The sequence below is a fragment of the Oxyura jamaicensis genome, chromosome 15 (assembly GCF_011077185.1).
Source record: "Oxyura jamaicensis isolate SHBP4307 breed ruddy duck chromosome 15, BPBGC_Ojam_1.0, whole genome shotgun sequence".
Classification (NCBI taxonomy): Eukaryota; Metazoa; Chordata; class Aves; order Anseriformes; family Anatidae; genus Oxyura; species Oxyura jamaicensis.
This window is the reverse complement of record NC_048907.1, coordinates 10,205,363-10,228,942: the sequence shown is the minus strand read 5'-3', so window position 1 is coordinate 10,228,942 and position 23,580 is coordinate 10,205,363. Positions and strand designations below refer to the sequence as shown.

The 23,580-nt window shown below is 44.3% G+C and overlaps 4 protein-coding genes across 6 annotated transcripts in view; 3 read left to right on the top strand and 1 right to left on the bottom strand.

The window, feature by feature from the left end:
• Nucleotides 1–175: 175 nt before the first annotated feature.
• Nucleotides 176–7,262, top strand: UFD1 (ubiquitin recognition factor in ER associated degradation 1). Its single transcript, XM_035340680.1, has 12 exons — nucleotides 176–246; nucleotides 402–534; nucleotides 1,225–1,257; nucleotides 2,058–2,179; nucleotides 2,534–2,664; nucleotides 3,008–3,080; nucleotides 3,749–3,817; nucleotides 4,338–4,403; nucleotides 4,688–4,735; nucleotides 5,109–5,197; nucleotides 5,953–6,034; nucleotides 6,450–7,262. The coding sequence occupies exons 1-12, from the start codon at nucleotides 244–246 to the stop codon at nucleotides 6,522–6,524; spliced, it is 924 nt and encodes a 307-aa protein (XP_035196571.1). The 5' UTR covers nucleotides 176–243; the 3' UTR covers nucleotides 6,525–7,262.
• Nucleotides 7,263–7,382: 120 nt separating this feature from the next.
• Nucleotides 7,383–9,146, top strand: C15H22orf39 (chromosome 15 C22orf39 homolog). Of its 3 annotated transcripts, none has more exons than XM_035340682.1 (4): nucleotides 7,383–7,449; nucleotides 7,557–7,724; nucleotides 7,870–8,012; nucleotides 9,091–9,146. In XM_035340682.1, the coding sequence occupies exons 1-3, from the start codon at nucleotides 7,426–7,428 to the stop codon at nucleotides 7,993–7,995; spliced, it is 318 nt and encodes a 105-aa protein (XP_035196573.1). In that variant the 5' UTR covers nucleotides 7,383–7,425; the 3' UTR covers nucleotides 7,996–8,012; nucleotides 9,091–9,146. The 3 variants fall into 3 exon arrangements, with proteins under 3 accessions (XP_035196573.1, XP_035196575.1, XP_035196574.1); XM_035340684.1 differs by having other exon boundaries at nucleotides 7,870–8,017; XM_035340683.1 differs by lacking the exon at nucleotides 9,091–9,146 and adding an exon at nucleotides 8,222–8,507.
• Nucleotides 8,905–11,835, bottom strand: MRPL40 (mitochondrial ribosomal protein L40). Its single transcript, XM_035340681.1, has 4 exons — nucleotides 11,710–11,835; nucleotides 11,103–11,186; nucleotides 9,796–9,951; nucleotides 8,905–9,442 (listed from the first exon to the last, which is right to left on the bottom strand). The coding sequence occupies exons 1-4, from the start codon at nucleotides 11,769–11,771 to the stop codon at nucleotides 9,133–9,135; spliced, it is 612 nt and encodes a 203-aa protein (XP_035196572.1). The 5' UTR covers nucleotides 11,772–11,835; the 3' UTR covers nucleotides 8,905–9,132.
• Nucleotides 11,836–12,118: 283 nt separating this feature from the next.
• The window catches only part of PPIL2 (peptidylprolyl isomerase like 2), a 155,211-nt gene continuing 143,749 nt past the window's right edge, over nucleotides 12,119–23,580 (top strand). The window contains exons 1-6 of the mRNA XM_035340909.1: nucleotides 12,119–12,514; nucleotides 20,092–20,154; nucleotides 20,924–21,034; nucleotides 21,823–21,913; nucleotides 22,373–22,467; nucleotides 23,169–23,332. Of these exons, the coding sequence (XP_035196800.1) occupies nucleotides 12,478–12,514; nucleotides 20,092–20,154; nucleotides 20,924–21,034; nucleotides 21,823–21,913; nucleotides 22,373–22,467; nucleotides 23,169–23,332 (561 nt within the window). The 5' untranslated portion in view covers nucleotides 12,119–12,477. The remainder of the gene's footprint in view (nucleotides 12,515–20,091; nucleotides 20,155–20,923; nucleotides 21,035–21,822; nucleotides 21,914–22,372; nucleotides 22,468–23,168; nucleotides 23,333–23,580) is intronic.

Here is a 23,580-nt window from a genome sequence, read left to right as displayed (position 1 = left end):
TAAAACCGCCCCGACAAAACCACGAGCGCGCCCTCCGCGCCGCCCCCGCACCGAGAGAGAGCCGGGAGGCCAGAAACCCCCCCGCAGCCATTCTGGCGGCGAGCCGGCTTCCCCACCTTCCGCCCTCATCCAAGATGGCCGTGGCGAGTGGGCGGCCCGCGGAGGCGGGGAACTGCGCCCCGTCCGGCGGCAGAGGGGCCGCGCCCGCCCGCCCGCAGCGCCGCCGGGCCCCGCTCCGCCGCCATGGTGAGGCCCGGGCCGGGGGGGGGGGGAGCGGGAGGGGGGTCCCTCAGGGGTTCCCTCAGGGGGTAGCGCGGGGCGGCCGTAACGGCCCGCCGGGCTCGGAGCCGCGCTGACGCCGCGGCCCGGGGGGGTGCGTGTGCGTGTGTTTGTCCCCGCAGTTCTCCTTCAACATGTTCGACCACCCGATCCCACGCGTGTTCCAGAACCGCTTCTCCACGCAGTACCGCTGCTTCTCGGTGTCCATGCTGGCCGGGCCTAATGACAGGTCAGATGTGGAGAAAGGCGGGAAGAGTATGTGCCTGTTTTCTTCTGACTACTAACCTGGCGGAGGGTGCTGGTGGAGCAGGCCGAGGGCTGCCGCGGAGCCCTCGCCGGTCTCGGGGGGGCTGCTCCCGGCTGGGGGCCCCGGCGGGTGGGAGCCGAGAGAGGAAGGGGGAGGGCTGGCCTTTTCTCGCACGGCTCTTGTTAAAACTCTTACCGAGGAGCGAGTCCTGGTCTGCGAGCGTTAGAAGTCACTTTCCGTTTTGTTTACAAAGTTTCTCGTCAAATTCCTGTGCCCGTCGTGGAAACTTACGCTTAAAAGTCTCTTTGCCCCCTCCTTGTTGTACCTCACCTAGCTTGGGCAAAGAAAATAGATTGGCCGACTTGATTTCAGGCTGTCAGGATAATGTCATGTTGTTCTGAGTTGGCGTTCTTGAATCAACGCCTATAAGCACAAACAAATATCTCTGGGAAGCACTTCCTTCAGTACTCCGCTTTGTAAAACCTTGCCTTCTCTTACTTGTGATTAAATTCTGAAATCTCCAGGCTAGCAGATACACTTGTGACTGATTGATTCTGCTGGGATATCTACTGGAATATAGCTCACGGGAGATTTTAGAACAAATGTAATCCTAGGCGATGTAATGATGACATGGTACGTAACGTTATCTTTGTACAGCTGTAATTTTCCTAATCTTACTTTCGTTTTCATTTCTGCAGTAATTATGCCACCCTCTGCTTTGGATCAACTCAGTAAGTGAATATTTTATTCTGGAATAATACTGTTAAAACCTAAGTAAAAGCATAAGCAAATACCACAGTTGTTTAGTTATCTATTTGAATCCAGTCTAAATAGAGGTTATGAGACTAAGTTGTTCAGAAAGTATATTTTGGAGGAATTTTGTCTGTCAGAATTAAAGAGGTGGAGGGAGGCTGTCTGAGTACAGACATCTGAAGCATTGGGCTGCCTGAGATGTGAATCAATTTATATTAAGTATTAATAGCATACTCAATATAATGGTTAGTCCAGTGGATTCTTAATCTCAACCTGCTTTGTCTGGATGCTGATGTCTGAAATAAAATTCTGCCTGCAAAAAACGGTAAGTGAAAATGAACTTTGAAAGTAAGGTTAATGGTGTTTACTTGGCTCTTTAATTAAGGCTTTTTTCCCCTATGAATTTTGGTCTTAACTCATTTCTCACAGTGATTCTAGTAAGTCAGGATCTATTCTTAAAACAGGCAGGGATGTTAATATAGGTAGGAACTAACAGATAATACCACAAGGGCATGGCAATAACAGATTCCTCTACAAATACCCATCTCTGAGCTTGGGAAAACATTGGAGAGGCGCTTAAAGCTCGAGGTGCAATGGCAATACAGTATTCAGGTATCTCCATTCTCTCCTGGATTTGTAGTTTTGAGAAGTTGGAATAATGGTGGGGGGGAATCCTCTCTTCTCCTATGGCCCGTGCTTTTGCTAGTGTTCAGTCTCTGAAAACTTCAGAAATGTGTTTGTAGCTTTTAACAAGTATTTTTTTCTCCTCTCTTGCCAGGCCGACTTAATATTACTTACCCGATGCTGTTTAAGCTGACCAATAAAAATTCAGACCGAATGACACATTGTGGAGTGCTTGAGTTTGTGGCTGATGAGGGCATATGTTACCTGCCACACTGGGTGAGTTGTCTCGTGCTGAACTGTCAAAACCTGAAGAGCAGGATTAATGAGCTGCTAGGGTAATATTAAAGAGGCATAATGTTCTTGAAATTGCATGTCCTTGCTAGTTCTGTTCCTAAAGCAGCGTTCAGTCACAGCTCAGGTTTCCCTCAGTGGGAGTTTAACCAAGTATGCAAAGCACGTTGCTATTTAAGCTGCACCTGACTGTTTTCTTCCTGAAACTAAGACTTTGTAAACTGGCGCGTTTCAGGGAAGATGGTGGCCCTGGCAAATATAAGTATATGCAAGGAAAGAGAATTAAAAACATCACTAGTGTTAACATACTGGTTTATGTCTTTGTTTTCATTCTTGCAGATGATGCAGAACTTGCTGCTGGAAGAGGGAGGCCTGGTACAAGTGGAGAGTGTTAATCTTCAAGTTGCTACTTACTCAAAATTTCAGCCACAGAGTCCTGATTTTCTTGACATCACCAACCCCAAAGCTGTGTATCCTTTCTATTAAACAATGGAGCAGGGAACAGAAGTTTTCTCCCAGATTGTAGTGATGCAGAGCTAGCTTTTCAGGCATTTCATGCTTTTCCAGTAGTAGGTAACTACTACTGCTCTTTCTGAAAACAAAAATCAGGGAGAGCTTATGTCGCAGACTGCCGGCACAAAGCATAGCCTGGAGTATGAAGCATACACCTTAATGTTTATTAAAATGGTGTCTGCGTGCTGATGACTTCTAAGCCGTGTTTGAGAGACCACAAATCAGAATTTTATAACATAGTAACTTGAAAGCTTTGATGTTTCATTGAAAACAAGCATTTCATCTTAACATGCTCCAAAGATTAGAAAATGCATTGAGAAACTTTGCTTGTCTAACTACTGGGGATGTTATTGCCATCAACTACAACGAGAAGGTATGGTATACAACACCATTCCACGTAGGTTTCCCTTGGATACCATCAATTTGACGAAATAAATTCTGTCCAATGTGAAGTACTGTGTATTTCAGTAGATTGTGACCACTTTGACTACGTCTTGTGAACAGATTTTATAGATGAGTATTAGTAGGTAGAGCTTTTGGCAGCGCACACACATTGATCTTTTGGGAGACTAAGCACAATTGTTGAATGTTGGTGCTTGACTCATCAGCATGGAGCTGTGCAGTATTGTTGACGAGTAACCCCAGATGGCAGGTTTCACAATCAGTTTCCTATTGGAGAAAAAAGGGGGTCAGTTATGCCCTCTTCTGAGCTGATGTTTAACTACTAGTTTTTGGCTTGTGAGTGGGAGAAAAATATAATGCTGTTGAAATTCTTAAAAATCATGGGACAGAAATTATCCTGAATCCAAAATTTAAATTCAGAAATGCAGATTAAGGTGCAATAAGAGTGCAGGAAGAGGTAGGTTCTCTAGCTCCAACAAAATAGCCATCATGGTTAAATTTAACTCTCTCTTGTCATATTCTTTTAGAGGCTTGTTTTCTTCAAGGAAAGGCTTAGCAATGTTTTTCTTATATGTAAGTTGAGCTCATTCATCCATTTGAAGATGTGCGATCTTAAAATATTTATCATAATTGTTTCAGATCTACGAGCTTCGGGTAATGGAGACCAAACCAGATAAGGCTGTGTCCATCATAGAATGTGATATGAATGTAAGTTAGAACTGTTGTGGGAAGTCTGGTTTTACTGTGTTGTGCCAAAAGGACAGGGCATCTTGGTCATTGATAGCACTGCACACAAAACATGTCTGGTGCTGCAGAAAGGCAGAATCAGATAGGATAGGGAAGGCACACCATGTACCTTTGTAACCACACCTCAGGTCTCTGACCATGATCTGCACTTCACTTGACGTCACATCAGGTGACTTCAGTGTCTGGAATTTCATGTTCAGATTTGACGTGTTTTACAATCTGTGGAGTCTTATTTAAGACCATGGCTTGATTAAATATCCAGTGGCACTGGGTGCTGTTTTACTGGTCTATTTCAATTGCATGCTAAGATTCACCCCTGGGAGGCCTAGTGTTTGTTTTGTTTTGTTTTCCAAACTAAAATAATATTTAGGTTCTTCCTAGATTAAAATGGAATGTTAGTTTGTGGAGTTTTGAGGAATAATTGTATATAGCATATGATTGAGAGAAATATCAGTCATGCTTATTTGTCCTACCTAAATAGGTGGATTTTGATGCTCCTTTGGGGTACAAAGAACCGGAAAGAAGTGCACAACATGAAGATACCACAGTAAGTTGAGCTTCTGTTTTGCAAAATGCATTCTCTAGTAATCTGCCGCAGTTGTGATGGAGCAGTGAGCACCAACATATTTTTTTCCCCGAAAGACTTTTTGTTAAGACTAAACTTCACTGATCAGCTTTGTTTGCTTCGTTGATGGTTGTTTAACAACTGTTGATTTTTGGAAATATTTTTTTCTAAAGTTTTGTTTGGTAAGAAGTATATGGAACAGTTTTCATTTCATTTTCCTGTCACAATATGAGCACAATGAAGTAACTTGTTTTTTTCCCTCGCAGGATGTTGAAGCAGACCATAGTGGATATGTGAGTGACGTAGGATTTCGTGTAAGTGCTCTATGCTGTATTCTGAGTGTTGTGAAACCGTGAGGGAAGGTTGTTCCAAACAACTGCAAGATACCAGTACCTCTAAGAACTCTGAGAGGTGTGGTTGTTATTAATTGGAAAGTGTCTGTAACTGTTTTGTGGTGATTACAGCCAGAAATGGTGTGACTTGCTGTCCTTAATAGGCCAGTCTGTAAACAGATGACTGAGACGTACTCCTACAGCCAGGGTTTATCAGCTATATGTACTTTGATAGAAACATACTGAATCAAAGAAATAAAGGTGATAGTACGTTTTTCACAGAATGCAGTATCTCTGTACAGTGTGCTTTCAAAAATAAGATCCCTTAACTTAAAACCCATGTTTGTGTACATAGGCATTCTCTGGTTCTGGGAACAGATTGGATGGCAAGAAGAAAGGTGTTGAGCCTAGTCCATCACCAATTAAACCAGGAGATATTCGAAGGTATGTCTTTTTCAATCAGTTGTCAGCAAGTGAAGGATCTGCATTTGAGTGTATTTTTTTGTGTTCCTACAATATAAACAAGTTAATTTCCTTAAAAGTTTGCATTTAAAAATACAGTCTTACTTTTTAGACTGTGACTTCCCTAACTACTTAAGATGCAGATTCCAAGTTAATAAATGTTGCCAAAACTCTCTTAAATCTGGTTCTGGAGAAGAAGTTAAGAGGGAAAAGGCAGCAGGTATTGACTGGACTGGTGGTCTGGATTGAGTGATGCACAGAATCCCTGTTAATGTTCTAATGTGAAATTTGGCATACAGTGAAATCTTTGAGATGAGTGGATAACCAGTGCCAAGCTGTGCGATTTTGCAAAAACTTCTAAATTCAGACTTAATGCACATGTGTAGGGATGTGGTTCTGTTTCGTTTTATCATTTACGGATGTCACAATCAAATTTGAATGCTTTTGGAAAAGGGTGTCCTTGGCCCCATGGGAACCACAGGCCTATATAAACATGCCTACAGCCAACCTCCTACATCAGCTCCAGCTTCTCATTACTTACTTTATGTACTGTATGCCTACCTTCAGGAAATAATTCAGTGGTTTAAATCTGGAATTACTTGTAATGAAAATTTTGCAGCCAGTATTGGTACAGTGTTGAAAGGCATAGGATAGGTCTCGCTGTGTTCTGTATCACGTTTCACTGAAGGTAGGTGTCACATTTCTTCTTTCATAATATATTTATGCTGCTTTTCCAGAGGAATACCCAACTATGACTTCAAGATTGGTAGAATCACATTCATTAGAAACTCACGTCCGCTCGTTAAGAAAGTTGAAGAGGTAAGTCAAGTTGGATCCTGCCAACTTTGCACAGTTAGAACATTCAAACCATTGCCCAGTTGTGTGGTTGGTTTCTCTCTCCATACTTGATTTTTCCCAGAGTACTGTTAAAAAGCAGTGTTGGTGATTTTGGTTTAGATGAAAGCAACCTCCAATGTCCTTGCTTACTGATGTAAGATAGGATCTAGTTTAGTAAGCCAGAGAATACTTGTTCCAAGTGGGTGAAAGGTCACAGAAGTGCTCATGTTTCATTTTCAGGAAAAAATGGTTATTATATAGTCTAAGTTAGGATGTGAAAACATCTACAGTCTTTTGCTGCTGTGATGGAGTGTCCTTTATAATGATCATTCAGCTTTGATCATGCATAAGCAGCAAGCAAAGAGATAAAAATCTTTTTCTTCTCTCCTTTATCCAGGATGAATCTGGAAGTCGGTTTATTGCGTTTTCAGGAGAAGGCCAGTCCCTGCGCAAAAAGGGAAGAAAGCCCTAAGCTGTGTAACCATCAGTCAGTTAGGAGGAAAATAAAATAACAATTGCAGCATATTGGATCTTAGTTATTGCAGTTGCAACACAGGAACACTGTGCTGTCAGACTGTCTTAATTTTCAGTTGAAAATTAAGTTCTAGGAATTCTGAAGCGGTCCTTTGTATGTGTTGTGAAGAGGGAAAGCGTATCTTGGATGAACCTGAGAAGGAAAACCAACCAGTTCTACCTTACTAAAAGGTCTCATTGTTAGAGTACATCCTACCCTCTTTCTGAGTGATGACGGTCTCCTGTTGCTCTGTGCTTGATATTTTCCTCTATCTAAGTTTTGCCACAATTTCAGGTAAGCTTTTTGGTGTGGTGCAAATGAAGTCTAACACTTAGGCGTGCAGGGAGTCTCTTTGATCTTAGCTTCAGGTGTTGGGTTACAATGCAGCCTAAGGAATCGCAGGCTCTGACACAGACCCCTGTAATTGCTTTTTATATTTATAATTAATAACATGGCATTTAATAGTTGAGATACCATAACCTGTTGTAGCAATCTGACGGCAGGTGTAGGGAGAGGCAAGACCTGGCCCCTCTGCCTGAGGGCGTAGGGAGAGCCCTGCCTGCAGGAACCTCGCTGCCATCAGCCCCAGGGCCGCGTTCAGCGCCGAAGGGCGGCGGGTAGCCGAGTAAAACCGCAAAACTCTGCTCTTTCCTCGGTCGCGGCTTGAATCCTGGAGTAAAGGTTCCTCAACAACCAGCGTGCGCGCCTGCTGTGGTGATTTCGGGGCCCGGGGGGGGGCGGGGTGGGGCGGAAGCAGGCTGAGGCCAGCCTCGAACCCGCGGTCGGGAGGGCGGGGCGGGGCGGTCACGTGCCGGAGCGTGGGGCCGTCCTCTGGGGGCGGACGCGAGGAGGGGGCAGCATGGCCGGCGGCGAGAGCTGGCGGGTGAGAGGGGCCGGGGGCGCTCGGCTGGGGCCGGCGGGGCTCGGAGGGTTCGGCTGCGGCCGGCGGGGCTCGGCCGGCGCCGGCTGACGCGCCCCGCCTGCCCGCAGCCGCCGCGGCCGTGCGAGGACTACTGGTGGGAGTGGCGGCACTGCCGCGGGCTGCGGCACGCCTTCCACCACTACTACGCGCACGGGCAGCTGCCCGCCTGCGCCCGCTGGCGGGACGACTACGCCGCCTGCCGCGCCTGGGAGAGCGGCCGCACCGCCGCCGCGCAGGTACCGCCCGGGGGGATTCGGGGCCGGGACGCGGAGCCGAGGGGCCGGAGCCTCCGTTCTGGCTCACACGGTGAATTCCCGGCCTCCCCGCGCTGAGACCGCAGCGCCCAGCGCGGTGCCGGCGCTGTCTGTGCGTCTCTTTCAGGAAGCTTTGTGCAAGAGTGAAAGAGCCCGCGTGGCGGAAAGGCAGAAATATGCCCCGGTGTGGACGTTCAGGAAGAGCCCGCCGCCTGACTGGTACCTTCCGCTCGACCAAGACAATCCCAAGTGACGCAAGTGCTTCACCGGGTCTGGTCAGTATGTGATACACAGTGCGCATCTGCCCTGCTTTTTAACTGCATTACATCAAAATCACACAGCTGTAGCTCTGCTGTATAGCTGTCCACCACTATTTTAGCACTCATTCAAAAATACTTAAATTCTATTTAAACACCCACTCTTTTTTACAAGAAGTGAGGTGTTTGATTTTAGTCTTTTACTATTGTCCTATGCTTTAGGATCTCATCTCAGCAACGCAGCAGGAAACTCAAATTTGCAGCTCCTCTTCCCCAGCAAGCCCAGTGTTGCACACTGTTGGAACATCTGGGCCTGCCAGCTGGGAAAATAAAAACAAGCTGGGACTCCTCTCTGCCAGTTCAGGACACTGGCATTTTAAAGGCACTACCCAGATTCAGTACTGTCATGCTTAAGAGCTTCTGGCATGGTGGGATAAATTTGCAGGCCCTGAAACATGCCTGCTGCTGGGGAACTGCTCTTGAACAGTAACGCGTGTGGTCTTTTTAAGCATGTCTAGGGCAGTATTCAAATTACTACAAAAATAAACGTTCAGATGACTGAAGTGAGATCTGTTTTAAGGGAAAATGTTTTTAGAGACTTAATGCACTCGGTACAAAGTAATAAAAAAAGCTAATTTTTGCTTTGGCAAGGCACATTTTTCATCAATTTCTCCTCTATTATATGCATAACCACTGAAATTTGAAGCAAAGAAAGGCAGTAAACAGTCAGCTCCTGCCTCCCTGCTAGTAGTCTCTGAGGACTGTGACAGTCTTTCCTCATGCTAGTCTTTGTAGTCTTTGCCTTTGTAGTTAGGGTTCATGCAGAACAAAAATGCTGCTACTTAGGAGCACGTGGAGAGATACAAGGCCAGAAAGAGAAAAATAGTGAAATGCTTGCCTTGGTCTAGTATGGCACAAATTTAAAGTAGATTCGCTCTGTTGGAGGTTTTATTACATAGGCAGCCAGTTTAAGAACCATGACAGCAGACACCTCATGGACATTCTGTTCCATGTTTTTTTCACCATCACATACCTACGGTGTTCTAATGTGCAGAAGGAATTAATTCTCATTCTGTTCTTTCCTTTCTCAGTTGGCTGAGCAGCTTATGCCGGATGAACAATAAACTCTTCTGTCACTGTGTGTACACTTTGGTGGTATCGATGCATTTTCCTTCGGGAGGATCGTAACCAGGAAGCGGTGGGGTATAATTAGGTCCATCTCTCTCAAAGGGGAAAAGCCCCTCGTCTCGTCTGATCGCTGCCTGATAGAGCTCCTCAGATTCAAGGCGCAATTCCTTTAGTGCCTCTTGTTGGGCTTCTACAAGGCTCCGAATTGCTTGCTTTTCTGCCCTGTCTTGTTTCTGCTTATACGCAGACCACTTTTTCGTAAGTAAAACTCTTCTTTCTGTCTCCTCAAATGACAGAGGAGGAAGGCTTCGCACCCTGTTGAAGAGTAAACACAGCATTGTGATAAATGGTCTGCAGCTGCAGCCTGAAAAGCAAATTACCAAAACCCAGCACAAAAAATAATACATATAATAAAACATAGTATGTTTCTTTCCTGCAATGTGTCTGTCTTGGAAGTTCTCCATGACCTTTCCAACAGGACATTCATGTGACTTTTTTTTTCAGTATTTTTAGCATGAGCAAATACAATTTGCTTTCTGCATTTTTGTCCTAGCAGAAGGCAGTAACGTTTTATATAAAGGCTGGCACTATACTGCAGTTTTGCAGAGAAAGGTGTTAGAAGTCTGTCTGCACCGCAAATGCAAGCTCACGCTGAGAATGTTACTTACCTGCTGTTATCTGAGTATTTAAGTGGTGTTTCAAAATCCTCAATTGGAATCAATTCTGGGGCAGCTTTTTCCAACTTTTTGATCTTCTTTTTCATACGATCCTTCTGTGCTTGCTCTCTCCTTACATCCACCTTCTTTTTTTTCTTTGGTTGTGCTCTGGCAAGATATATAATTACATGAGCAGAAGAAGGTGCTCTGTCACTGAATTCAACACAAGCAACTTTCACATCCACTTTATCTTCTTAAGAACTGTTCCTTTCCATTGCTTTACTTGGTCCCTAATAGAAATTTTAGTTTAATTCAAGTAATACAGTTTCTACAAGACAGTCCTATGTCCTGTGAGATTTTCTGCAAGCAGAACTGTACCTGCCTGAGAAGAGCAACCTCAAGGTCTGTGCCAGAAGTCAGAATGACTTAGGAAGCTCCAGAAAAGTAGAGCTGGAATTGGTTCCAACTAGCTCAGAGTGCAGCTGGGCAGGCAACACATTTACAAGTATTCCTGCTATCTCACATTAAAGATGACTCTGAGAGGGTGGTTGTATGCATCCTTTTAAAATTTCCACCTTTGGAACCAGACTCGGGACACAGGTATTTCTATACCATTGTACTTAACACACAAACCCACTATGTGCGAGATAACACATGCCACGCTCCACAAACAGACGTGTAGGTCATTGTTCCTGTTTTACAGACAGGAACTCTGAGGTACTACGTTTACGGGGTGGCCAGTAATTTATTCTGTGCTACTGCATGAACCGGTTCTGGAATACAGAAACTCCCAGTTTCCAGTTCCGTGTTCAGATGTCTAGCATAGGCCATGTTATCTCCACAACACTACAAACCTGCAGATGCACGAATAACCTTCAGGATGCGAAATGGTCTCTCTGAGGGTAGCTGCTAGCTAGCAGGATTTTAAACCTAATTGCATCAGAACATAACACAGATACCAAAACGTAACGTACACCGATGTGGGCTGTCTAGCATAGCACCTTATAGTCAACTATTTTCACTTCAGCTGGGCTTTTGGTTTCCAGTGTTGCTCAAAAGGGAGTTTTGGAGCACAGCTTGAATCTGAACATCTCCACCTGTGTTCTGTGCTTGAAGCAAATACAGCTACCCATCAGCATAAAGCAGTAATTATTATTCGGGTTACCATTAAACTCTCAAGAGGCCAGCAGCTCCAACTACTACATATAATATCTTAAGTGCAAACATCTATATTTAAAAATTAATTTGGACTTGGAAAAAATGTACGTTCCCCTAAGGATGCAAGCAATTCCACGCAACTCAGCAACAACTGCGCTCACCTCATGGGGAGAGACGCCCTAACCGCCAGCAGTGAAGTCTCCCAGTGACTTCCTCGGAAAGGAACCGTCTGGGGCAGCCAGCAACTGAAAAGGAAAAAGGAATTAAGAAAGCATTAGGAAAAGCTGAGTTTAGTCAAGTTAATTGAAACCATAAGGTATGCTTATTAGTTGTAGGCTGCAATATTGATTTTCTAGTCTCCTACTACTTATTTCACTACAGTACGTAGCATCAGCGTAGAAATGACAATCTTAAACTCTTCAGTGAGGTAACTAAAGCCACAATTTGCACTTCTCAACGTTGAGACTCCACAGGGCACCGAGAGGTGAAACAAAAATTCATTTTACGTCTACGAGCGGGCCTGATTAACCTTCTCGAGCTCAGGCAATGGCCGTCTGAGAGCTTTGGAGGAACGGCACCAGCCCAGACTAAGCTCGGCCACCAGAAGCCCAGCCCCGCGCAGCCGGTGCAGGCCCGGGACACCGAGGGAGCCCCCGGGCAGCCAGGCCCGTCCCGGGAACAGACCCGGGGCTCGTGGGAGGGGACGAAGCAAGAAACCCGGCGCAAAGGGCTCCGGCCCCGAGGCCGAGGTCGGCGGCTGAGCCCTACCTGAGCGCGGCGCTGCCAGGCGCTGCCCAGGCCCGGCGGAGCCCCCGGGCTGCCGCCAACATGGCTCCGGGCTCGGCCGGCTCCCGCCCACCGACCGCGCTCCCGCGGCTCCACGTTCCGGCCTACAAACGTTCTGCCCTCCGCCGGGGCCGCTCCTCCGAGGCTTGGTGCCCAGCCCCAGCCCTTCGGGGCGCCTCGCAGGGACTCCTCGAGCCCCGAACCGCCACCACCGGCACCGAGCGCTCCTCAGCGGCGCTGCCGCCTCCCCGATCCCCCTCCAGGGGCCGCCTCCCCCCGGCTCCGCCCCCAGCCCCGCCGCCATGCCCGGGCCCGGCAGGGGGCGCCCGCCCGTCCCCTCCCTCCCTTAGGGGCGGAGCGGCGGTGGCGGCGCCTCCCCCCGTGCCGAGCGGCGTGCGCGCGTGTGAGGAACGGCGCGGCTCGGGGGCCGCTGTTTCCCGCCGGGCCGTTTAGGCGGTTGCCAAGGCGCCGAGTTCCGGCGTTGCCGGGAGCCGCCGGGAGCCGAGCGGGGGATGCGGCCGGGCGGCGGCGGCTGCGGCACGGGCGGCGCCGGGACATGGAGCGGCGCTGAGGCGGCTCCGGCCGGCGGAGGGGGCGGGCAGAGCGGCGAGCGGCGCGGGGCCGCGGCCGTGACCGGCGGCCGCTGAGAGCTCCGCACCGCTCCGCCGCTCGTTCGGCCGAGGCAGCCCGGGGGGAGCCGCCCTGGGGTCCCGAGGGCGGAGGCCGGCGGGGGGGCCCGGGCGGGAGACAATGAAGCTCCTGAAGCCGACCTGGGTCAACCACAATGGTGAGGGGCGGCGGGGGCAGGTGCCGAGGGGCCGGGAGGGGCAGGTGCCGGGGGGGGGGAGCCCCGGGAGGCCGTTGCCGGGCGGTAGGGGGGGGGCGGGGGGGGAGTTCGGGGGTGTGTGAGGGGTTTGGGGAGCGTGTGAGGGGTTTGGGGCGTGTATGGGGTTTAGGGGGCGGTGTGGGGTTTGGGGGAGCAACAAGTGGCTGCTGCGGGTGCACGGGGCCGCCCCGTGGTGCCGAGGGACCCGGGCAGCGCAAAAGCGAAAGCCCTCGGAAGATGGCCGAAGGGGCTCCTGCTGCTGCCGCCGGCCCCGAGAGCCCGGCCCGGCCCCCTCCGGGCTGCGGGGGCAATGCTCCTGCGGGGGGGGCCTGGGCGAACGGCCCCTCGGCTGCTGCCCCTGGGGGAGTCCCAAGGGGGTTGTGAGCTCAGAGGCTCCGGGTGAAGTGCCGGTGCTGCCTGAGGGATGCGCGGGCTTCCCCGCGGTGCCCGGTGCGAGACAGAGTCGGTGTTACACGCTCACGCTGCTTACGGCTTGCAGAGTAATTCCCGTATAGTTCCTGGTTTAGCAGGGAGAAGAAATCCCTTGTGGAGGGCTTGCTTTTGTTCATGCAAGTTTTATCCTCAGATTCGTGTGTACAGCTCCATCTCAACTGCCCATGCCTTGGTAAACGCCGGTGGCACGACTCACACGGCTGATTTGTCTCTAGAATAAAACTGAGCAGGAGGCCGGCTTATTCAAGCTGCAGAAATATGCTTTGAGTTAAAAAACATAGATGCAACTTTACAGTTGCATCTGGCAACTCTGGCTCTGTATGCTTTACTGGCTTTGTGATCGTGCTGGAGGTTTTAAGAATAATAACTTCAGCCTAAAGTTGAAATTTCCTTGCATCTTTACTTGAACTACTGTCCATGGGCCATAACGAACCTTGCCTTTTAATGAAAGGTAGTCGTGGACTGGAAAAAAAGTGGAAGTGCTTTATTTGAAGTGTTCCTTGTATTTTTACTTGGTTAATCTAAATGAATGCAACATTTGCATCTTGATTTTCGGCTGCTTGTATGCAGGCTGTCCTCAGTCTCTCTGGAGCCCAGTTATGTGCAGCTGGATAAAACCTTTGGCCTAAGTCTGTGCAGATCCCAGATTAGCAGACCTGTAACTGCTCTCCTTCTTTAATGCGTGTACCTTTCGGTATGGGTGTGTATTTGAAACATGTAGCAGTTATCAGTGTTCTGTTTTGGTATCAGCTTGTGAATTGTAGAAAAGCGTCTTCTACCAAGCAATTTGCAGTTAGGTTCCATTTATAAAGGCTTATGGTACTTTCTTTAATGGATAATGCTGTAGACAGGGCTGTGGTAGTCCCAGGTTTTGTTTTTCTGCCACTGTCCTGCTGGGATGAGTTTGGGCAAGTTACTTTGTTTTGTAGGTGGTGAAACTATGACAGACATTCATCACTGGCTTCGTTTCTAAAATGCTTTAAGGTCTGCTAACGCTTACAGGGCCACATAACATTCATGCCTTCTTACATGTGGGGCAAGGAGTGCAGAATAAAACCAGGTGAGTTTAGTCAGCCAATTTTAACATATCCAGGTTCCAGATCCTGCAGGGATGGCTGCGTAGAAGCCGTACCCATTGCTTTTAATGGGCCTACATACTTGCTCTGATACTTCTCTAGAAACAGGGTCAGTATTTATGCTGTGGACTACTTGTTGAGAGTCTTACTCTTGTTGTTTTCCCTGCTGTCAGAAGAGATTGCTTCACTGGTGTTGGTACCTGAGCAAGAGTCTGGATCATGACTGGCTTCTCCATGCACCGGTTCAGTGCTGCCATTCCTACCTCTTCCTTCCCCCCCGACTCGGTGTTGGGATTTGTATGTTACTGAACTGGCAAGAAAGAGTTTGATGATGCTCAGAAGCATACAGTCTGTATGAGACAGTAGACAACAGAAGTCGGTGTTGTAGCAAGTAAGGTCATTGCACCTGGGATTCTCATGCTGCTCAGCTGAGACACTGCATTTACTATAAAAGCACTTTAGCACATTTGGCTCTACTGGTTCTTGTCTTAGAGTTCTTAATGTTGCTTTGTGTGAGTACTTATTGGAAATATTTATTCTTCAAATGGATTTTCTGCAAGCTTTTCAGACATTAATGGGAGTTTATTGCATGAAATTCTCAATATTGTGTTCAGTGTTTCTTTGACTTGGAGCAGGAAAGAATATTGATAAGTGCTGTCTAATGGGGAGGGCGCAACTGTAAGGTGCAGATCATGTGGCTTGATTCTCCTTCCATTCAGTACCTCCGTAAAAGATGCATCACACATCCAACAATTGTATGTACATATTTGGCACACCAGTTTTTGAGGGCCCTGGTCTCTGGCGATGACAAATGCTTAGCCCTACTGGAAAGGAAGTCCCATGCAATTCCAAGAAACTCTTGCAAACCTAAGGTGCTGTTCGTGTATAACACCTTGCAGAAATTGGAGCCTGCTTTTGTTTAAATACAGGCATAGAGTTTATTATCTCTTCAAGCTGTATTGGTGGAATGTAAATATTTAAATTGATACCTGAGTCATGGTGGGTGTTTTATCTTAGACGGGCTGGAAACAAAATAAATAGAAGCTCATTCATGTTGTGGTAGAAATTCACATAGAGTAGTCATTTTATTTTATTGATCACAGCCTGGAGTTAAAAACCAAACAAGAATATCATATGTGTTTAAGTTCTTTAAGCAAAGAATCCAACAGGACATCTGGTCTGTCAGAAGGTATTCTGGTTTTAATGGGCCTGGTTTGCTTCCTCATGCAATGTGATGTTGGGAACTTCAGTAACTTCAGCTAATTGTTTTAGAAATTATGACAAGAAGGGGGGAAAAACGTCTTAAAACACTTAAAATTTAATGTTAATGTTGAAGCATCACTTATATTTTGGCTTGATGCTTAATATCTTGTATAAAATTCAAAGCTTCTTCAATTACAAGCATGGAACATCATTCAGTCAATTTTGAAGAGGGACCTGGTGCCTTGTGGCTTGTTTCAGCAGGATCTAACAGCATAATCAGATAAGGACATGGACCCGGGAAAGGAAGTGGTTGTTATTAAATAATGGCTTCTTCTTCGTTACTCTGAGAAAATTAAGGAAATGAGGAAAAACACAGTATCTGTGATCAATTTATAAACCACAAGTAATATGGAACAAGTTTTATAGCTTTAACTTGTGACCGTTATCCACCACTGTAAATGGCATTGCCTTGATAGCCGTGAAAGGGAGGAAAAGGCTCCCAGATAACGACTGTGTCTTGTTGATTTTCTGTCGTTTAATCGTGTGATCTCTTCTCTCTCTTTTTAAAATCATTTTACATCTCTTGATTGATAAAACTGGAAGCAAAATTCTTGGCTTACTTGTGCTGACAACCTAATGATTGTTGAAGTTAACATCTTTATTTAAGGGATATAGAAAGGCATTAAGGTATTGAACAAATGTTGATTTAAAAACATTAAGGAATTCCTTTTAGATCTTAAAAGAATTAATATACGTTTATAAGTGTAGCCTTACTAGCGATTCCCTTTTTCAAGACCACGTAATCTAATTTAATCAAGACAAGCTCCGTGCTTCTTGATAGCCAAGAAGCTGTGAGCACACGCAGCTCTGGGACAGGTTGCTGGAGGATTTTCCTTGCCAGGTCAGTGTGTTTCAGCTTAATGCCCCTTACCACTAACACGGAAACTTTGAATTGCCACTGCGAACTCCACGTGTGTTTACCTATTTCTGAACTCGTATGTCTTTACCAGAAGTGATGTGAGAATTCATGTGGTATTTGCACGAAATAGGAAATGGATTCGTTTGTGGCAGCGATGTGAAGCTGTAACAGCTTCTGCCTGAAGGTTGGCTACAGGGTCCAAGTTGGGTGCTGTCTAGACTGGATTATACCACTGTGAGTCTCCTCACTTTCTCGTGCTGAAACATGTAGTGGTGCTGCTGCCTGAAAAATGGAAGAGAATGCTCTTTTTCACCGAGGTGGTAGAAGCTCAGGCTTCTGCATCCAGTAGCTACTGTTCCCTGTGGACATCCAGACGTGGCTGTTTGTGCTCACCCAGCAGTGGTCACAGCCAGAGCCGGGAACAAAGTCCTGGTGCCTCGTGGTCCTGAGCTGGTTCACCAGTGGTTGCTTTCCTGACTGGGTTGCTCGTCACAGCTGAAGCTTATGCCTTCATCCACTTTAAAAAGTTATAGCTGAACTGGACGAGCACACGTGAAAGTGGTGTGGGCCAAAAGCTGTGGGCTCCAAACAGCTGAGCAGTCCTTGTTTAGTTATGTTACCCCTCACCTTGAATCCAAAGCAGTTTGAAATAAAATCCAGGTTGGCCTCTAAATAATATTTTGTCCCGATCCAGACAATGTAATTATTCTGCTGTGCCAGTGTGTGACATGGCATTTTCAGTTAGTGTTTGTATTTTGACTAATGCAAAATGTCTGTTAAGGAGAGGGCGTGACAGGCCGAGGCTGGGTGTAGTTGGACAGATTTCCTGTATATGGAAAATGAAAGCATCTTATTTGTAGGAACTCTAAGAAATCTGGAACTGGGATTAGTGAGCTAGTATCTCTAGCAAGAAAAATCATGTAGGAGAACTGAAGGAGTCTTGTAGAGGAGTGACCAGAATGGTCAGCAGTGAGAAACAGCTTTTGTGCAAGGAATGGCCAGGTAGGCCTGGGCTCTTCAGGCCAGGAACGGGAGGACTGAGCTGGAGATGCAATGAATATGTGTAGAGTTGTGAGTGGCAGTAATGGCGTGAATGTCAAGTGATTTTTGGTTTACTTTTTTCCTGTATAAGAATTAAGGGGTGAAATAACAGACGTAAGTACAGGATTCGGGAAGCAGGTGGTTCTTCAGAGCCTCTGGTTGAGCTGTGGGTCTCTGGGCCGGGGGCTGTTGGTGATGGTTATTATGGACCTGAGAAATGGCCTGGTGAATTTATAGAACAAAAGGCTGATGGCTACTGAATGCAGACATCCTGCCTCTAGTTCAAGAAGTGAAAGTTGCAAATTTCTGGAGCTTGAAGATTCCCCAGGGGAAGAAGCATCGTGTGCTTGCAGTTGTACAGATCCCTGGGGAGTATCTAGTGCTGGTTTCTGAACACAGAGTGCTGGTCCAGAAGGACATTTTCCCTGATGTAGCTAATTTTAGGCTTTTATGGTGAATCTGTATCCAAGTTACCTCTGACTCTGTAAGTGAAGCAATTTGCTAAATATCGTCAGCCCCATTTGTGGATCTGTGCAAAAACTTTCCCTAGAACAAAGAGGACGGCTGACGATACTGCTTCTCAAGGATTGTGCTCCTGAGATAAGGCAGAAATCAGAGAGAGATGCTGGTTTTAAGACCCAGTAAAGGCAAAATAAAACTACATTATGTCAGTAATTTCTGTGAAGCAACAGGTGCAATGACTTCAGTTATTTAGAAGTTATATTGCGTGAATAATGAGAAGCTGATGTGTCTGTCAAACATGTAACAGTGCATGCTTTGGTCACGGCTGGTGTTTAATGCAGGCTTTTGGGAAGGGGAGAGTGGTAGAATCAGAGCAGATCAGGGAAGGAAGGGTAGAGAGGTAAGCAAGATGTTATATTTGTCAAAATATGTTTATATTTACTAGAACAAGTCTTCATGTATGAGACAGCTGCATCTGTTAAACCAGTTTTAAATGCATTATTGTTTAACTACAAACCAACTAAACTCGGAAGCCTTGTTCATAGGTGCTATGCTGGCTCTGGAAGTCATAGCTCTGCTTATCAATGCCCTTGTACTGGAGGTGGTTGTTCCCTCTGACTTCCTGGGGAACGGTTTCCTGTTTCTGTGAATGATATGTAGGCAAAATGAGTCAGGTTAGTACCTGGCTAAAGACCTTAAAAAGTCTTTGATAAAGGGCTCGCTGGAGGGAGCACTGTACTCTCATGTCTGATGGTAGACCTGAGAGTATAGTAACTTCTTGCTTAAGATGGTTGACAGATTAAAAAGCTAACCTCTTCCACCTGTAAGGTCTTACAGAATGACCTGTTTCTGTGTCAGTGGGTTAAACTAGTTTAAATGATGCACTTTTTAATTTTAATTTAAGGGAACTTCCACCTCTCGGGTAGGGCAAAATGTTTACTTCCTGCCTGCGCTTCTAAAAGTATCCAGCTTAGCCATGTATGTTACATTCAAGTTAGCAGAATAAAAGATAGATTCAAACACAACAATCTAAAGAAAAAACACAGCTAAAGCTCAGTTTGTGTTTTATGTGGTTTAAAGGACTTGGAAGGAATGCAAGTTGAGTGCCTTCTTACTCTAGGTAAGGTCTTTGCTTGGCTGCCTGTAAAAATTTTAAGGGGAATCATATGTCAGTGTTGCAGTACAAATCCACATTAAATAAATCTTAAAACAAGTCAACATAGAGAAAATACACGAAGCAGAATACGTATCTCTTGAAAGAAGTAAGAAATACTGAATATTGGAACAAGGGTTTTGTTAGTAGATGAATGTCAAGGAATACACATGATACAGTTGCAGCATCAAACCAATGGTTGGATGATCTGGATAAATTCTACAGTTTTATTATTTATGTCAGAACATATGAAGATACAATCCAAGAATTTACATCCATGGGAAATTTACACCAAAGTAGTTCTGGTGTGTGGGTATTTGTTCTTTTGGCTGTTATGACAAATTGTCTTCTCTTATGTATAGTGGTGTGTGTGGTCTTGCTTACACAAGCATTCTGGTTTGTAAATGGTCAGACTGGTGCCAGAAGTTATTTGAATGTGGAAATCATGTGTTCCCTCAAGTAATCCTTAGTATTAGCTTTTTGGGTATCATTGAAAGACATTAAGTTTACTTCTGCCTTCTCCCTTTTCTTTCTGCAAATGTTGAAAGAACAGTGAGCACGTAGGAGAGAGTATAGGATCCAGTGGACAGAGCAGAGTAAACCAAGAGCAAGGGTTGTCTGGTTTCCAAAGCTGTTCCCCAGCTCTGTTGGTTATTTGTCATAGGGCTTAAGTTTTTATAGAAGTTTGAAGACTAATATTGGAGTTAGTTTCCATATAGAAAAAGGAAGACTATAAAGTTAAAAGTTAGGCTTTGCATAGACGCATTTCGTAACAACAGAATTTTGATTTGAGATGGATAATTATGTGACAAACACATGTGATATGTGATTGGAGAGGATTTGGGGAAAAAAACAACCAGAAATCAAAACAAAACTTTCTTCAGGTCATCAGATAATGAACTGTAGAAACCTGGAAGAAATTCCTTACTCAAATACAATTTTACTTTGTTGGCACATGTGTTGTGGTATTATTTTGCTTTGAGGCATTTGGCATATCCTGCTGGATTAAGTCTGCTTGGTTATCGCTGGTTTCTTATGGTATAGCTTCCATATACACTTTTAATAGGCTGTTGCTCTTGTCTTCAGGTGCTTAATCAGCTGTATTTCTTATGACTATAGCTTTTGGAAGAAGAAGGTTATTCACTAAGCAGACTTATGGTTCTGTTGGCATTACTACATTCTTTTGACTGTAAAACAATTCAGTATGTTCCTTCTTGTTCTCAAATTTCAGGAAAGCCAATATTTTCAGTGGACATTCACCCAGATGGGACCAAGTTTGCAACAGGAGGACAAGGTATGCCTGCATCCTGATAAGAAGCCAGAATTTTGGGCTGCAATGATCTTCCACCTTCACAACACTTTAATCATTATGTCCCTTTTAAAAACATATCACTTACATAATCAACTGTTTTTCAGATATCTAAGTCATTAATATGTATTTAAAAGTACTGTTTTTACTATAGGAGGGCTACATTTTTTGATTTGCTCATCCTCTTGGACATCCGTTGAGATAATAGCTTCGATAATTGAGTTGTGCTCATAATGGCCAAATTTCTTCTTTTTTTTATTTGAAAAGGAACTGAATGTGAAGTTTGGCTTTTTGAACTGCTAAATAGTAGAGCTATTGGGTCAAGAAAATCCAATTTTATAAATGGAATAGCTCTAGAAATGTATGCAAAATTATTCAGTATTGTAACCCAAACAATAATTTTGTTGGCTGCAATAATTGCAATTTAGATTTTGAATGCATCTTCTCCCCTGTTAAATGCAATTTTACTATAAATAGTTAATCTTTATAGTTGGTGTCATTGATATCTACGGTCATTATATTGTTCTGTATGATTTTTTTAACACAGCTTTGTAATTCACTTTCCAGAAGCTTTGAGAAGAACGAAGTGCTTCTGACTGTAATTATATCAGAATGGCATCTGTATTTAAATATTTCCAAAGTTCCCATTGCAGCACTGACAAAATCTGACTCTGTTCTGGAACAGATATTAAGTTGAAAAGCTCTTTTGCCTTTTGTGTGCATTTCAAACGAGGGTCTTTTTGTTCACCTGTAGGCCAGGATTCTGGGAAAGTTGTGATCTGGAATATGGCTCCTGTCCTGAAAGAGGAAGATGAAAAAAATGAAAATATTCCCAAGATGCTTTGTCAGATGGACAATCACTTAGGTAAGATCGTAAGATTTTTTTTTTTTTTTTTTTTTTTACTGACTGGTGGTAATTTGCTAAAGCATTACATTTTTTTGTGATTACAAAAGACATACCCTGTCCAGTAGTAAGGAACTAATAAAATATATCAAAGGGGTCTCATATTTTGTATACATATGTTTTTAGATGTTCAGTAGAAAATTTCATTAAGACGTGGAATAATGTACAGAGAAATACAGATACTGGTGGAAATCTCCCTGTAAACTTATTCCAGCAGTGACCACAAAGTAATTGATAATGCACATTCTGAGAAACTGGTGAGCTAAGAAGGAAAGATTAAAAGAAGGAATAAATGTAAAGGAAACAACATATGAAGTGTATCAATTATAGTTCTAAATTATTCTGGAATTTTTGCATGTTATATGTAAAAGAAATATGGTTACCTGAACAAGCTGTCCCCTTTTTTTCTTCAAGATGCTTGTTTTCTTCTTTTCCTTCTTAATCCCACTTAATTTACTACAAGCAGTTTCTTTTCTTAGATTAATATTAATCTTTCTCCCTTTGAACTGTTTCTGGTGATACTTTTTAAAATAATGAATAGTTTTTAAAACTAAGTTCTTCAACTGTTACTGACAGATAAGTACCAAATCTAAAGCAGACAGAATAACTGTTTTGAGAGGAAGAAGCACACCTAAATCCTAAACATCTCCTGTCTATCTTTGCTTATTATAAATTCTGTACCCCAGTCTAGAATGATCTGTTCTCATTTTTCTTCTTACAAACTCTTTTCTACATTTTCTACATTTCAGCTTGTGTGAACTGTGTGCGATGGTCAAACAATGGAGTTTACTTGGCTTCAGGGGGAGATGACAAATTGATTATGGTGTGGAAACGAGCCGCGTAAGCATGTTTCCTCCTTCTCAATTTTGTATTTTATTTCCAGTAAGTCACACTGTCTAGTCTATTAGTGCGTATGGAGCTGAAACCTGTGGTATCACATCACTGATACTGCATATTTAGTCTATTATCCTGTTTCCTGGGATGGAGAGTGTGCCTACCTGGGCAGTCACATTTCTATCTAGGGGTTAAGACACTTTCTTCTGGCACTGAAGAAAACTTTGTGATGAGATTTGAAGAGTTAGCTTAAATACTAGCATTTTTTGATATTGGTGGGCATTATAAATTTTACTGAAGTTAGGGTTTTTTTAATAACCGTAATTGCTTTCTATAAAAAATATTTTTGTTTCTTTTTTTTATTGCAGGAATAACTGAATATAAAATAGAATTTTACCATGCAGCTGGCATTCTTTAGAAAGAAACTGTGGTTCTGTTGCTAACCGTTGTTTCTATTTTGATTAGATATATTGGACCGAGCACTGTGTTTGGTTCCAGTAGCAAACTTACTAATGTTGAGCAGTGGAGGTGTGTATCAATTCTCAGAAGCCATTCAGGGGGTAAGTTAACAGGTGCAGAATGAACATAATTCAAAATTATGGAAAACATTTTGGAAAACTATTTTACTACTGCATTTTCATGCTCAAAACATAAATTTAGTGGCAACAATACAAATCTAACAAAAAGGGAATTTATAATCAAAAGCCAATTTGGCAAGTAACTCCTGGAAAACTGTGTAATAAAATAACTATTAACTAAGACATTTATATTTCACTATAATCTCTTGATAGGCAAAAGATAAAGCTCTGTAAAACAGAATATTAGGATTCTTTTAGAAAAAATCACTAAAGTGCAATGCAAAAGATGAGTAAGCCAGGTAATTTCAAACGGATTTCTGAAGCTGATGGGAACTATGAAATCAAGATTAAAAATCACTTTGGTCAGTCCAGGTATGCTGGACTAAAGTGATTCCATTGCAGTATCTGTTACTTTTTCACTCAAAGCAAGATGAAGTACTTTATACAGGCTTTAGTACTTCCTATAATCACTAAATACTGCATTGCGTCTTGGATGTGTGCGTCATTAAACGTTGTAAATTGGAGTGCCTCAATTCCATTTTGCTATGTTCTTTCTTGCCTTCCACTGTACCGGTACTCAGAAATAGTCATTTCTCAGTGATGGAAAAAGTGTTGCACCACAAGTTATTTTAAAAAAAAGGATTCTCTGGTTACTGACGACGTCTTATATTCTTTCCCAACAGATGTCATGGATGTAGCATGGTCTCCACACGATGCCTGGTTGGCATCGTGTAGTGTGGATAACACTGTTGTCATCTGGAATGCTGTGAAATTTCCAGGTGAGGAATCCTCCATTTCAGATGTGCGAGTATGCAAGGCTTTGGAACAAATTATGCCCTGCTTGGGTGTATGTCAGGGACTGTGAAAATGTCTGTGTAGCATGGGGTGCCTGTCTTATGAGATGACACACGTGCAATGTGGTGAGCGAGTCCCTGTTCCAAATTTGGTTGTTGGTGAGCATTGGATTCCATGCTGCTGTAGACAACAGCTACATTCAGATTATGCTCCTGATCCGACATGAAGGTCATTATTAGGTGCATTTTCTTCTTTACCATCTCTTCAGCATCCCAAATATAGACAACTTCAGCTTGATAT